This window comes from Cyclopterus lumpus, chromosome 5 (genome assembly GCF_009769545.1).
Source record: "Cyclopterus lumpus isolate fCycLum1 chromosome 5, fCycLum1.pri, whole genome shotgun sequence".
Lineage (NCBI taxonomy): Eukaryota > Metazoa > Chordata > Actinopteri > Perciformes > Cyclopteridae > Cyclopterus > Cyclopterus lumpus.
Window position 1 is genome coordinate 15,939,123 of NC_046970.1, and position 14,476 is coordinate 15,953,598.

The 14,476-nt window shown below is 40.1% G+C and overlaps 2 protein-coding genes across 4 annotated transcripts in view; one reads left to right on the forward strand and one right to left on the reverse strand.

Moving 5' to 3' along the window:
- Positions 1-1,545: 1,545 nt before the first annotated feature.
- On the reverse strand, positions 1,546-8,339 carry ptgis (prostaglandin I2 (prostacyclin) synthase). The gene is made up of 9 exons (XM_034532269.1): positions 7,645-8,339; positions 6,895-7,018; positions 6,250-6,425; positions 5,994-6,140; positions 5,783-5,895; positions 5,489-5,670; positions 3,459-3,621; positions 3,003-3,184; positions 1,546-2,501 (listed from the first exon to the last, which is right to left on the reverse strand). The coding sequence occupies exons 1-9, from the start codon at positions 7,713-7,715 to the stop codon at positions 2,325-2,327; spliced, it is 1,335 nt and encodes a 444-aa protein (XP_034388160.1). The 5' UTR covers positions 7,716-8,339; the 3' UTR covers positions 1,546-2,324.
- A 4,008-nt stretch (positions 8,340-12,347) lies between these two features.
- Positions 12,348-14,476, forward strand: part of LOC117730512 (SLIT-ROBO Rho GTPase-activating protein 3-like) — a 30,724-nt gene continuing 28,595 nt past the window's right edge. Inside the window, exon 1 of one of the 3 annotated variants that reach the window (XM_034532250.1) lies at positions 12,348-12,911. In XM_034532250.1, the coding sequence (XP_034388141.1) occupies positions 12,845-12,911 (67 nt within the window). In that variant the 5' untranslated portion in view covers positions 12,348-12,844. The remainder of the gene's footprint in view (positions 12,912-14,476) is intronic. The other 2 variants (XR_004609467.1, XM_034532249.1) reach the window with 2 other exon arrangements.

The window sequence follows — 14,476 nt, forward strand, 5'->3', positions numbered from 1 at the left end:
AGACTGAGAATAAGCTCATTGTGATGTTTAATCATCTACAATGGCAATGTTGTGAATACAAATCCTCCGTCGTTAAGCATGTCCGTTTGTCAAAGGCTGCCTGCTCCATATTGGTACAGTTTCAATGCAGAGTATTCCTGTATGCCACTCATTACAATTTGACAGGTCGCATATGAGTCAAAATCAAATAAGAATTTAAATACCGTAGTGAGTTGTTGTCATCCTGCACGGAGTCAAACCAGCACGTACCGCTGTGTGAACAATCAATCCGCTGGCACAAACGAAGATGAAGCAGTAGCATTTAAAAAAAGGAGGCGACGTTATTGGTTTATTATTGCCATGGTCTAACCCAATCCATTTCCCCCTCCTTTGCCTCCGACATGGCCGAGAGATCCTCAGCACGATTTACTGCCTCCCCGCCGGTTTCCTGCTCAGCATATCACACCCGTTCGCCTCGGAGATCAACAAGTATGCTTAGAGTCCATTCGGACAGACTACCTGTGTTTCCCAGTCAGCTGTGTGAGGAGGCGCCGCATCTCTCTGAAAGTGGATCCATGGCAGCTCAGCGCACATCGGATTAACTCTTTCAGCACCGCGTCTGCGTGTATCAATAAAAACACTAATGGGCACAGGCCGGGGTGTCCTGTGAGATGCGAGCATCATGTGACGAGCGTGCACATAAAAGATGAATGAGTAAATGTATGATCGTACGGTCTGAAGGCACAGAGCCGACAACGAGAACCGATGGGATACGTTTAGAGAAAAAGATTTAATGCCTGCTTACTATGATGAGGATAGCTGGGTTTACCCTGCTCTTATTTCACATATATGCAGTGGGAGAAGTGAACATACTCCAGTACAAGTCCTGCATTCAAAGTAATACAAAGTGAAAGTATGTACCTAATGTACCAATAATACATTTACTCATGTTGCTGAAAATGGCCTTTTGAGTGATGTAAATATATATACACACACACATATATATATATATATATATATATATATATATATATATATATATATATATATATTATATTATATTACTAGACTATTGTAGCAAGAGCTTTAGTTGTTCCCATCCAAGGAGTCGAGCCCCATGCTACTCATTCTTCAAATCAATTTTCAGCAGATTTGTAATTATCAAATCCTCCTTCTATCACCTTTGCAATATTGCTACGATCTGGCCTTCTCTCGCACCTCCAGCCTCTGAAACATTGATCCAGGTTGTCATTTTCATCCGTCTTGATTATTGCGACATACTCCTCATATGGCATCAACGCTAGCTCCATCAACAGACTCCAACTGGTCCAGAAAGCATCCGCCAGACTTGTAACCCACACCAAATCCTGGCACCATATTACATATCACTCATCAAAAATCTCCCCTAGCTTCCTGTTTCCCAGCTGATCAACTACCAACATCCTGGTCTTCACTTCAAAGCCCTTCACCACATTTTAAAGTGAGTTTTCTAAGTGAAGGGGGTATTAAAAGCCTACGAATGTTCACATGTTCAATGATGTGAAAATCACAAGTAAATTGTCCAATCTGAAATAAATAGCAAAAAGACTAAAAAATGCCTGCTCTTTTGTGTGTGTTGTGCATTACAAGGATTGACCTTTAACCTTTGCTACTGGATCTGATATCTGAAAAACACATGCTATCCCAAATGACTGTCTATTATTCTTATCATTTTTACTACAGGTTAGCCCTATGTCAATGTACACTTGCCCCTATAGATACAAGTTGTTCTATTTTATTAGCAGTTATCAAATAACAAAGTCCAAAGATAATTACCATGTTCAATTTTTATTTAAGAATCTGGAGTTTTGTCCATATCTAACGCTACTCAACTCAGGTTTCCAGGATACTTGAAATGCTTGCTTACACTTCAGTTCATAAAATGTTTTAACTGGCCGCCATTTTTTCACCAGAGAGGAAAAGGGGGCGTGGTGGCTCTCTTCTTAGCTACATCCATCACCAGCTCTGTGTTTAATTATTTTTCACCACTTGCTCGATCAGGCAATTGACTTGCAAGATTTACTAGCCTGATGTGGCATTTTACTTGCCCATGGCAAGCGGGCCATCCTTATTGTTGAACCCTGCAGTTCATTACAGAGTATAACTGATTATTATATTACAGATTGTTGGTAATAATGAAGCAAGACTGATGAAAAAATGGAGGAAATGTTATTCGGAGATATACTTTGCTGCTCCCGTAATTGGGGTGAAATTGCAGGAAATGCTTTGATTATTATTGTATAATTTTAAAACCATCAATGCATCATTGAAAGATAAAGACATTGAAAAACACTGGATTGTTATACTCACTGTTTAATGGCTGTAACAGCAAAGTCTTTCCCGATACAGATGCTACTCCCCGCACCCCAGGGCATGGTGCAGTACTTCACTGCATTTCCATCTTTGTAGAATTTATCCTTTACTGTTCTATTTTCCCCGGGTGAAGACCCAACCTCATTTAAGAAGCGGTCATACTTGAAAATCTGTTAAGAGGAGACAAGAAAATGTGTACATTATAAGATATAGCAAATAGGTTTGATCCTATGTCTCTTGTTCTATTTCTTGCTAAAAATAATATGAAAGTATCACCTGTTAAGAATACAAAAAACTTGCAAACATACTTACCTAATATGTAATTATCACCTCTAACCACAAATAAACCAAATGAACATTGGGAATTGATCTCGCCCTCTTGCTCATCAACTCCTACGTGTTTCATTTGTAGGCATTTAGCAGCTCATCCAAAAGGATGTATTCCGTGAGTAATTTAAATCACACTGCTTAATCCTGGCTCCTTGAGATTGCTTTTTGCTCTACAATATGGTTTTGAAATTTCACAATGGAGGTACACAACTATGTGTACTATGACGGTGGAGGCTTCTAATACCACTACATGTCAAGTGATAACAGCATCCGATGCACATCACACACGGTTTTTCATGTTTATGACATTAATGCTCTTAGTACATATCAAAGTAAAGTACCTGTGGTTCTTGGTGTATCTGTGGGTCCATTTGAGGGCTGAGGAAGGGGAACAGACAAACTCTGTCCCCCTTTCTGAGGTAGTAGTTCTTTCCACTGGCCGTGAGCAGGATCTTGTCCTGCACCACCTCTCTGCTGATCATTACTGCAGCGGTGAGCCGAAGGGTCTCGCTCAGAACACCATCTGCCGAATGAAAAGGGCAGCAGAGTGGATGGTGTCAGTGTGAGATAAATCAACCCTCGGGCGTAATTAGGACAAACATTTGCACGGAAATTGAATATATGAAAGAGACAATCAAAATTTAATTGAATCAAAGGTCAAACAGTTATAGTCACTGTTTCAGTGCGCTGCACTAATCTTGTTAATATCAACAAGTCAAATGACCCTTTGATTTCATTTGACTGGATTGGCTAAACCTCTAGTTATAAGTGAAAAGGGGCTGCCAGCTGTTGCGTACCGAGCACCGGTGTGCTGTGTGCTTCCAGCAGGGTGATGGCAGAGGACTGCAGGGCGGCGTCGGGGCGAGCAAGGCCTCTGATCTCTGATTTAACAGCCTCCATGGCCTCAGGATGAGTGAGCAGGAAGCCAAGGAGCCAAAAGGCAGCAGGTCCAGCATTACACTAAAAGGAAAACAGTCAACTTAGCACAAACTGAGTTCTTAATATAAGCTTTTATGAAAAAATTACATTTTGTATCTGTGGACATGCAATGCATTTAATATGGAGATACTCGACATGGAAGCTCTCTGTAATGCTCCTGTCTGAACAAGACTGATGAGGAGGAGGAGATGTTGAATCAGTGCACACACTTTGTAGACGCAGCTGTCAGCCTCTCGAGAAGAGACACCTGAGCCTTTCAGACAGTAATTGTTATGGGTTAAGGGTGCTGTGTAACCTCTGCACATCTCAGGTCAGCTCTCCATTGACAGCCAGGGCAAAGGCCCAAAAGCGACTTACGGGGCAGCGCGGGGACTTTTTGCCCTCTTACATCTTCAGGTCAACTATTTAATACCTCAGATAATGATATGAGCCTGGTAACATTAACCCATGGTGGGGATTTTTAAAGGAATAGTTCATCATTTTGTAATATTTGCTTTGAGAGTTAGAGGAAATACTACTTGCATTTCTGTACATCTAATATGTAATTACTGTAGTTGCAGTTTTTACACATTTTGTACAGATTTTAGTGCTTAAAAGTGCTGGAAGGCAGTTTTTGTTATTTTGTACAGAACCAGGCTAGCTGTTTCCCCCTGTTTTTAGTGTAAATGCTAAACTCAGCGAACCAGCTGCTGGCTCCAGTTTCATATTTAGCACATAGACATGAGAGAGGGTTCAAATAAATAGCTACCGCCAGCCTGTGTGGGACTGTAGGTGACTGGTGAAATCCCAGCATTGCCTGTAGCACATGTATAAGCCACATTCACTCTGGCATGTCCCACTGGACTTGTATCTAATGCCTTTATTCTCTGCAGTGGTGCTCCAGTTTCCTTCCCAGACTTAGAGTGTGTGCTTGAATATCCCAGCAGACATGATGAAGTACAAATACACATGCTGGGGGAATAGTGGTCTTTCCCTCACCGGCAGAGCATCTTTAAGAGCCTGTAGTGGGTGGAGTGGCAACGGTTTTTCTTTGTTACTGGGTGAACAAGTATTGATCCAGTGAGACTGGCAGGTAAATAGAGGGATGTAGCTATTACAGCTCAAATGAAGCATAGATGAACAGCAGACACAAGGACAATCAAACAGCTTGCTATCTCCCCCATCTGGCAGCACAGAGCAATTACACCATGTTGCTGGACTGGTGAGGTTGAGGAAGCAACAATGCTGTATTCACACCTGTTGTTAATAGAGTTAAATCATATTTGACAAGATGAGTTATGACTGGATGAGGTGTGAAGATACATGAGTAAAGCTAAGTAGAAAACCCGGCTTGACGGCACAAATGCTGCCTATGGCCCGAAACTCTGTTTTCCAAAAAAGAGGAAGTAACTTCAGCTGACTAAAGCAGTTCTCTTACTCACTGTCCTCCTGTGTAATTACAAAACTTCAAACAAGAAAAGATGTCATGGAAACTGATTCACATAACCATATCTATCAAAACTCTGAGTTGCAGGTTGAGGCAGGTCGCTCTGAGTAACAGCTCGAGAGGATGTGTTGGCAGGCTGAGCACGCAGAGGAGATCCGAACCATGAAGTATGGGCGTGGAAAGTGTGTATGTTTTGGCTTCGTGTTTGAGATATGTGTGTGTGTGTGTGTGTGTGTGTGTGTGTGTGTGTGTGTGTGTGTGTGTGTGTGTGTGTGTGTGTGTGTGTGTGTGTGTGTGTGTGTGTGTGTGTGTGTGTCTGTGTGTGCGTGTGTGTGTGTGTGCGTGCGTGCGTGTCTGTGTCTGTGTGTGTGTGTGTGTGTGTGTGTGTGTGTGTGTGTGTGTGTGTGTGTGTGTGTGTGTGTGTGTGCGTGTTTGTGTGTGGACGAGAGAACCAGCTCTCACCTGTGTGGTCCACAACTGCAAAAGCAAAGCTCTTTGCTGCATTTCAGCATCTACTCCCTCCTCCTGCAGGAAGCCGTGGTAGCTCTGCTGCCAAGAGTTTGACCCTGACCCTCCGTTCAGACAGTTTGGGGACAGCAGCTCCCACAGTCGAACCCGGCATGAGTTGGCTGTTTTGGTTTCCCCTGGTGAAGACCAAACATCATGTCATACTTACTGTGCTGTACACACACATGAAGTCAGAAGGGAAAGCAAAAGTCAAACAACTTGGCTTCCATACGCTATTGTGCAGCTTACCTCGCTTGAGTGAGCCTCGAGCGAGTTTGGCGAGAAGATCGTCAAACTTGCGAAACTCTTTGTAGACTGCAGATGCATTGTCTCTCCTCTCAAACAAAGTCAGATATCCGGCCCTGAAGTACAATAATAACGTTGAAGATATTCCTTGTCTTTTCTCTCCTGATAATAAAAAACGATGATATCATTTCAGTCACAGAATGCTGTGTGGTACCTGAAGAGTAGGCTGTAACAAAGGCTAAAGAGTCCATCCTGTCTCCACCCTGAAGGGCTGCAGTCGTGCTGGTCACTCAGCAGCAGGCTCTGAATGTGAGTGTTCATGGAGCTGCTGAGCTTGGAGAGACTGACATCTTGAAAATGCCTGAGGAAATAATAAAAACATATTGAGATTTTAAATCTGGATTTAAAGCAGAGTTCCTCTTGTCATGTTGTGAACCATAACGTGTATGTTTGAAGGGTGCATTCATTACCGTTCCATCCAGTGCCTCTCTGCTCTGGGTGTGATACTCGGCAGCTGCAGACTGAAGATCTTTTTCATGAGCTGGTTTCTGTTGCGCGTGAAGTCAAAAAAGACCGTGTCGTTTATTACGGCGTCAAAAGAGTTTGGATCCAACAGCACCGTCACGTAACGACCAGCAACACAGACCTGGGAAGACATCATTTTAGTTGGTCCGATATCTATTATTTTAAATTACAATCTTTTTACACAATTCTTAATATGTTTTTTTTTTCTATGCAAACATGTTTTTTTTTGTCTTTAATTTGAGGTTATGTGGAATGGTCAGTGTTTTGCTCAAAGATATTCAGTGAAACATTATGTTCTACATTGGAATAACAACAAGTTGAACAGCCTCTCCAGAACTAATTTCCATTATATTCAGATTAAAAGTATAAATGGAGACTACTGAACTCTCTTTCACCACACATGCATAATGAAGTCTTGTTAAAATGAATAGTTTGTTGCTGTCATGTGAAAACCGGATTTGCATTTCAGATCATGAATCTGATTAGCTGCCAGACTTCCTGCTCCTGTATGAAAAAACAGCTTTGAACATTTTCTCTCAAACCATGACATGTTAATGTGTTGTTCCTACACAGTCTTTATCCAAACTTACTGTGAAAATATCCCCATGTCTCTCTTTCATCCGGGCCAAAAACTTTGCAGCATCTTTCCCAAACTCAAGAGCGTGCCCCAACCATGGAAAGAAGCCTTTGTCCAGAGGAGGCTCATTATCCTGTCTGTAAAATTATAAGGAAACTCGTTAAAATGACAACTGTATGAAGTTTCAAAAGTTTTTTCTTAGGAACGCCTTGATCCACTGGAGCGGTTATGGTTCGGGGGTCTTGCTTGAGGCAGAGCGAGCGATGCTTTTCACTTTCCTCTCGCAGGTCATTTCTGACCTTTAGGCCACCACTGTCAGTGTGAGTAGTTTATGTAGCTCTCAATCATTCATTCATGAATCTTAACTAACAGGTTTGGAGGCAACATGAAGTTATGTCATGAGAAAGTCCTATCATTAGGTTGAAACAAAGGCCACAGTGTAAACGATAAGAATATTTTTTGCGGGGGGGTTTCTAACTAATTGCAGAGAATCAGCATTTGATAGTCAGCAATGATCAAACATAGTCAGATAATATTATCAAATAAGAGGTATTCTAATACAATTACTATTTATTAATGTCTTTAATTAATAATAAATATACTTTACTTTAGAAATAGCTAAAGTAAAGTTTTTCTAAAGTACAGTAAACTGTCTGTTCTTGCAGTATTATGCAGACCTTTAGAATCTATCACAATCTCTGAAATGCACCTTTGTTAACAATCTAATATCTGCAAATATCAACGTATTAATACATGTCTTTACCTTGTGCGAGTGGAGTACCGGAGCACTAGTATAAGCAGTCCATTAAGTAGTAAGAATATTGTCCACAACATATTTCAATAGAGTCTTATACTTGTCCTGTCCCGTCCTGGTTTTATGCTGGAGCCCGGATCAACTGCACCTATGTATGAGGAGGTGTGGAAAGGTGTGGCTTGCAACCCAAAGTGTTACACAACACTCGACAGTCCCATGTCACACACAAAAAACACCACATTCTGAGTGACACAAAATGACACTTAACTATTTCTACTATCTAGAGTTTAACACTTTCCAGAAGATGGTTAAACACCCTGCCCAAAATCCACACAGAAAAGCCAACCTGGCAGAACATTTCCCAGCAGTGACATCAGCAAAGTAAAGAGACTCATGTTACACTTTGTAACGGATGATGTCAGGACACACATATTTCATGGAGGTTGTCATTAAGTCAAGTTCTTATGGTTTGTTGAAATACTCCTATGACCACACTCTATTCCCTTTAACATTGTGAAATGTATATTTGTACCTCCCTTAAGAAGACTTCCAGACAGTCACAGGGACAAGTATCTATTGATGACGCTGTCTGCGAATGAAACCAATGATTCATTTCCATAATTCTGAGTACAAGCATTCACCAGATTGGTTTATGTGATACTGTGAGGCTATTTATATTTGTACTGGTAAATTAAGCAACGACCAATGAGTCATACCTGACTAGATGTAATAAAAGCATTCTTGTTATATAGAGAGACAGCAAAAAGAGGAACGGTACAAGTACTCTATCTTGCCAGCAGAGGGCAGTCATGCACTTATAGTCGCAGCTTGAGAAAAGTCAAGTAGTGGACACTGAAGTGAGGTCAGGCCACCATTTGTTATTTCAGGTGAAAATCGTACCCGGAAGTTACAAGTAACGTTATCGTCAATGTGTTCGACTTTTAGTGCTAACCTTTTTTTTTTAATAATTAAATACGCATGATTTTAGAACTCAAATAATATAGTATCCCGTATAATATGTCAGGAAAGTCCATGCTATTGCAGCAAACCCGTAGTAACTGCAAACACCAAAGAACACGAACAAATTAAGAGAAAACGAAGACTTCAAGATATTATGTTGGAGGCATTCAATCTCTGATTTGACAGTTTTTCAACACTGTAATAACCACCTGCCGCTAGTTTGATAACATCGAGTGTGCTCTCCGCTAACCGACCGTACCAGCAACAACAATCTGACACTTCCGTTCCTTCAGCAAACATTACACGGACAATGTGCACAAATTGTCAACAAATGTATATAAATGAAAACATTCCTGTCTCTAACTATAGTCTGTATTACATATATTGCAAATTCTGACCCCAGCTGAATGCTATATTTTACAAAATATTTACATTATTATTATTATGAGCATTAATACTATATAGAAGACAACGAAATATGTTAAATGCAATAAAGAAAAATCCATGCAAATGAGAGGTGCCTTTAGCTTGTGAACACAACATATACACAAAAAACAACTGTAACCTAAAAATTAATCATTAAAGGTCAAATAAAACTCATGTAATCATGGTTGAGATATATATTCTATGTATAATATTAGTACAGCACATTTAAATCACACATAAGGAAGCCACATTGATCACATATGATCTCATAAAGCATTACTCAAACACCTTCCCGACACACACAGCCCCTCATGAAAAACTATTTTAAAATCAACATATAATAATCTCAGAATGTATTAATGAATTAATGTGTTTAAAGTGTGTTTAAAGTGTGTTTAAAGTGAAACAAATGCATACATATACACTGTCTAAAGCTTTATATTTAAGTCTAAATCAGACGTATATAGTCGTCAGACATCTCCTATGGGAAGGGAAGGGACCAGGAATACTGCCAGCCAATAAAGCCAGCGTCTCAGGAATAATGGTGTTATTATGTTAATGACCCTCAGCTGCCCGTTTCATAAAAGAGGGGTGTGGTGCACTAGAATCCAATCAACTTTAAACAGACAGCCTCTGGTCACACAATTTAACATACAACAAAATGTTCCACGTATAGCTTCCTCAAAACATGTACACCCATCTTTAAATGTCTGGTGATTTGAACCCAGACATACACTCATTCTCTTTTAAAACCAATAGTTAAAACGGTAGGGTTGCACTTTTAAGCCAGTTATTAATATTTCTATATGTCAGTTCTTTCAAAAAAAGAAGCGCCACTGAGCAACTTTTTTATGGCTGAATGGGCCGGCGCACTCGTGGCACCAGCGCATAGAAGGTTTTGTAGGGCATTTCTCACACTGTAATTGCACCCTATAGATGGTACTTTATCACGTTGTCTTGCACATTGCACCGATAATCACTGTAAAGAGAAAAGGAAAAGTATTAACTACAGCTGTCAGACAAATGCAGTGGAGTAAAAAAATAAATACAACTCTTCAGTCTCTTGAGTTTTAGAAGGATAAAGTTGCATAGAATGGAAATACTCAAGTATAGCACAAGTTCCTAGCATTGGTAGACCCAACTTGAGGATATTGACTTTAGTGTTCGATCGCTGATTAAAATTGTTTAGGTTTGTGATGAGTTAATCACATTTAAAAATGTACAGTATTCTATGATAATATTTTAATTACATAATATATATTTACAGTTAATTACCGGATACTACGTTTCAGTGGCATACATTATTTTAAACATATATAATATAATATTTTATAATTTACAATTTGTCAAAGTTTTTGAAATGTGCACTTGAAGTTATTTTAGGACAGCTGTATAAATTGCTATCCAGTACAAAAACCCTGAAGTGTCAATGAGGTTATACAAAACATGAGCCTTAACTCAATTAATAATAATTAATAAATCATCATTCCTTAAAATTATAGAATTGACATAGTGGACATTAGGTATATTCCTGAATACCTCCACAAAGACTGCTGTAATTTCTACATTTACACAGCGAGGAATCTTTATTAGCCTCCTGAAGGAAACTAAACTTTTCGAGGTGGATCACGTAATAATCATTCCTCCCGTAAAGGCCTAAAAGTGGATGGTGTTAAAGTTTCCACGACCTAGTTAGACACAGCTTTTTCACATTATTTTCAAACTGACTTTCATCAGGCTTACCCTGAGATTGAATTGTGACAACTGAAGGGTTTTCCTGCAGACTTCTCCTGGGCTCTCTCCCAGCTATAACAGTTGTCACAGGGTGACTGTAGCCCACACATTTACTGAGAAATTGGGTGTAAAAGCAGGTTTTCTTGACACAATTCAAATTGCAGTCTCAAAATGAGAGCACTCAATTCTTCCTGCCCTATAACCAGTTTACGTTGCTTTGAGACAGAAACACATTTGGTGTAGTGGTAAGAGGGAGGACTTAGCACACAGTTGCACTTGGGAAGCCACAGGAAGTTATTTGACACCATTTGTCCGAAAACTGTGCAACAGTGAAGTGTACTGAGAGGGAGAAAGAGTGACACATTGAGCCATCAGGACTTTCTCTGTGGAGACTATCTGTCATCTTTATCAAAGTGTTGGAGTTGAGAATGGCTTCTTAGTTTTCTCGTTCACATCCAAGAAGAATAAGCAATTCCAGTTTTGCTGATTTTAAAGACTGGGGTTTGGGATTATTATTTCCTCTGTCATTTTGTGATTCTGTGATGGTAATAGGACACTGATCTACACAGCAGGCTACACAGTAACATGAAAGATACTGTGATGAGTTTACAGCTCAACATTGATAGAAGCGCAGATCTTTAGTGGTCCTGAAAAAATGTTTTATCCAGAGATGCAATGAGGAGTCGACTAATCAATCTGTCAATCGGCAGCCCGCAACTATCTTAATAATCAATATAGTCATTCCTTAAGCGACAATGCCAGCGATTCCAGATTCTCAAATGTGAGGATTTGATGATTTTCTTTGACAGTAAAGTGAATATCTTTGGGATTAAACAAGACGTATGAAGATGTCTCCATTCTGCAGTCGGAAACCATAACATCAGTTTTTTTTTCACTATTTTTTGACATTTTATCTCCAAAACAAATTAATTATCTGAGAAAAATAATTCTCAGATTACCTGACAATTTCACAAATAATTAATAATAATAATCCTGCAGCAGTGTTATGATGGCTGATACTGTTTGGTCAGTTGTAACACATTTTGAAACAGAACTGCTCCTGCAGTCTTCAAGCCCTATATGGTACTCATCAATACTTATAATATATACATCATTATATAAATATATTCATAATTATACAGTATCATAATTTTGTAGACATGGTGGTTACTTCCAGTAACAAATGAGGACATCTGTCTTCAAAAATATTTTCCTGTATCTTTGCTTTGCAGTATGACAACGCCAGTATTTCATCCATTTTCTAAGTCATTATGTCTCAAAACTATGTTATGAATGACCTGACCTATTATAAATATATAACATATGCCAAATATTTGAATTTGAATAAAAAAAGTGGCTGAATTTATTGGAGTAACTATAACCTGAGTTCTGCAGTTAGCTTCATGTAGGCTATAACAACTGATGCGTTCCTTCAGCTGTGGAGTAACAGCCATTGGAAAGGTTTGCATATCAGTGCACTCAAACAAATCTGAAATCATCCATAAGGGGAAACGTGGTTAAGGAGTGAGGGGGTTGGGGGAGGAGTCTCAGATTGACTTGCACATCTATTCAGCCTTTTTTGCAGCAGCAGCATTGAACTTGCAGATAGATAGAGAGAGAGAAAGAGAGAGAGATATAGAGAGAGAGAAAGAGAGAGAGAGAGCGAGAGAGAGAGAGAGAGAGAGAGAGAGAGAAGAAAAAGGGCAGACTGAACAGTCTGCAGAAGGAGCTCGGTGCCCTTACCACCGAGGCTGCCACAGCTCTTTCTTTCAGAGCTTCCTGCAGGCTTTATGAAATGTACATCAAACGTGAACTGGTCTCCCGGTTTACTGAAGAGTCCTGGTGAAAAGGAGTGGTCAGAGACGCGGATCATTATGCACTTTTAGGTTCGACGTCGCCTTGTCCGCAGCGCAGCAACATCGCAGAGCCTCTCGTGCGATTGATTCCCGAAGTTTGTGTCCAGCGGGCGATGATTCGCATCTGATCGTTGCTCAACTACCCGGAGAGGACTGCAGACGGGCGGAGGCTGCATTGTGGCAACCGAGACCCCGATTCCTGCCCGAGGATTGCGCAATCCGCTCTGCCCAAAATGTCATCTCATGCGAAAGTCAAGAAGGACAAAGAGATTATTGCCGAGTATGAAACACAAGTGAAAGGTTGGTAACGTGCGGGCCCGGTGGTATTGTTATTCTGTGTGTCGAGGCGCTATTGCGTAACTTTACCACACGCTTTATATGGCTTTGAGTGTGCAGTGCTGTGGGGCGGGACAGATTGCATAGTTATAGATGACAGCCATTTTTTTTTTACATATCTCTTTCAAATGTCTCTAAATCTCTCTATCTGTCATTTTGGGATAAGGATATTACTTGAATCCAGAGAGATATTGATTTAGATGCAACTTGTGTGAACTGGTTTCTCTGTGCTGAAGATGTGTGCTGCTCATTAACATGCCAAGCCCTACATGTGTGTGGCCATGTAGCTTACATGGATGATTCGTTTCAAAGTGCAGCTGATATTTCAGTGAGACTGTTCTGATGCTGCACACCCGACAAGGGAATGTTCCAATTCACCTTGTCCAATCTTCCCAGTGCATTGGAGGTCATGCACCTCAGGTACTCAGACAGCATATTTTGAGACATCAGAGTACATTCTACAACTTCTTCCTAGAAATGAAGGTTGAACAATACAATAAATGGTATTATGGCAACCTTGCCTATGTCATTTAAAAAGACAATACGAGTATTTTACTGACATTCCAGGACAATGTTAATAGTATCAGAGGGGAAAGGGAATGCTTTAGAAGATCACACAGCAAACAGTTCAGAAAGTCTATAAATAATGTATGCTGTCTGTATGAATTATGAACCATAAAAGGATTTTACTGTCTGCTGCTAAATATGTGACTAGATGAACCACCCAGAGAGAGAAGAGAGTCCAGAACAGTGACACTGTATTGGAACAGACAGTGCAGGATGTGTAGAGGTGGGTTGTCCTCTCAGCCTCTTCGAGACAACTTCAGCCTGTGTGAACTTTAACACGTTTGTGCATCACCCTCTCACAGTTGTGGTTTTGCTCAGTGTTATGTATCAGGTTTTATTCACAAGACACAGACAGGCTTTCTTCTAACATTTCAAACCAGGATAACTGCTATACATTCTAGTGTTGATTGGGGTAATTATTGTTTAAAATTAAGCTAATTGTTTCAGTTTAAAACAGGCCATCATACAGTAGGCTGTATAGTCACAGGGTGAAATAACAGCCTCTGCTCACACTTTGGTTCAAAATCACCCAACAGCACTGCAGTACTCTAAAACACCCAAACACAAAGGTTAACTTTGGCGTCGAAAACACCAATTAAAACGTCCACTGGGAACTCATGGTGTGTGTTTGTTTGGGCCTAATAGTTCACTCTATACTTTGGTGCCTTCTCAAGGTGTCAATCACTGTGGTCCAAATTCCTGCTGCGGTCCAACGACTGTATCAGAGTTGACATATTTTGTATTGACTGCATGCCATGTGGACATGTAGCTCATGTGCTGCATCTGCATTTCAAATTGAAGTGTAATTAAAGGAATAGCTTAACTTTTTTTAGGCCTATTTGCTTTCTTGTAGACAGTTCAAGGCAGATCATATGTATCTATGTAACACATTTCATACAGTGAAACTAAATTAACTTTTTTTCTTTTCCATGTTTTTAAAAGTAAGTTGAATGCGAAGATCA

Excerpts from the sequence above, each read along its gene's own strand:
- ptgis (XM_034532269.1), bottom strand. The coding sequence starts at position 7,715 with ATGTTGTGGACAATATTCTTACTACTTAATGGACTGCTTATACTAGTG. Across the intron at positions 6,141-6,249 it reads GAGAGGCACTGGATGGAACG|GCATTTTCAAGATGTCAGTC; the intron begins GTAATGAATGCA and ends TTATTTCCTCAG. Across the intron at positions 5,896-5,993 it reads TGTTACAGCCTACTCTTCAG|GGCCGGATATCTGACTTTGT; the intron begins GTACCACACAGC and ends ATTGTACTTCAG.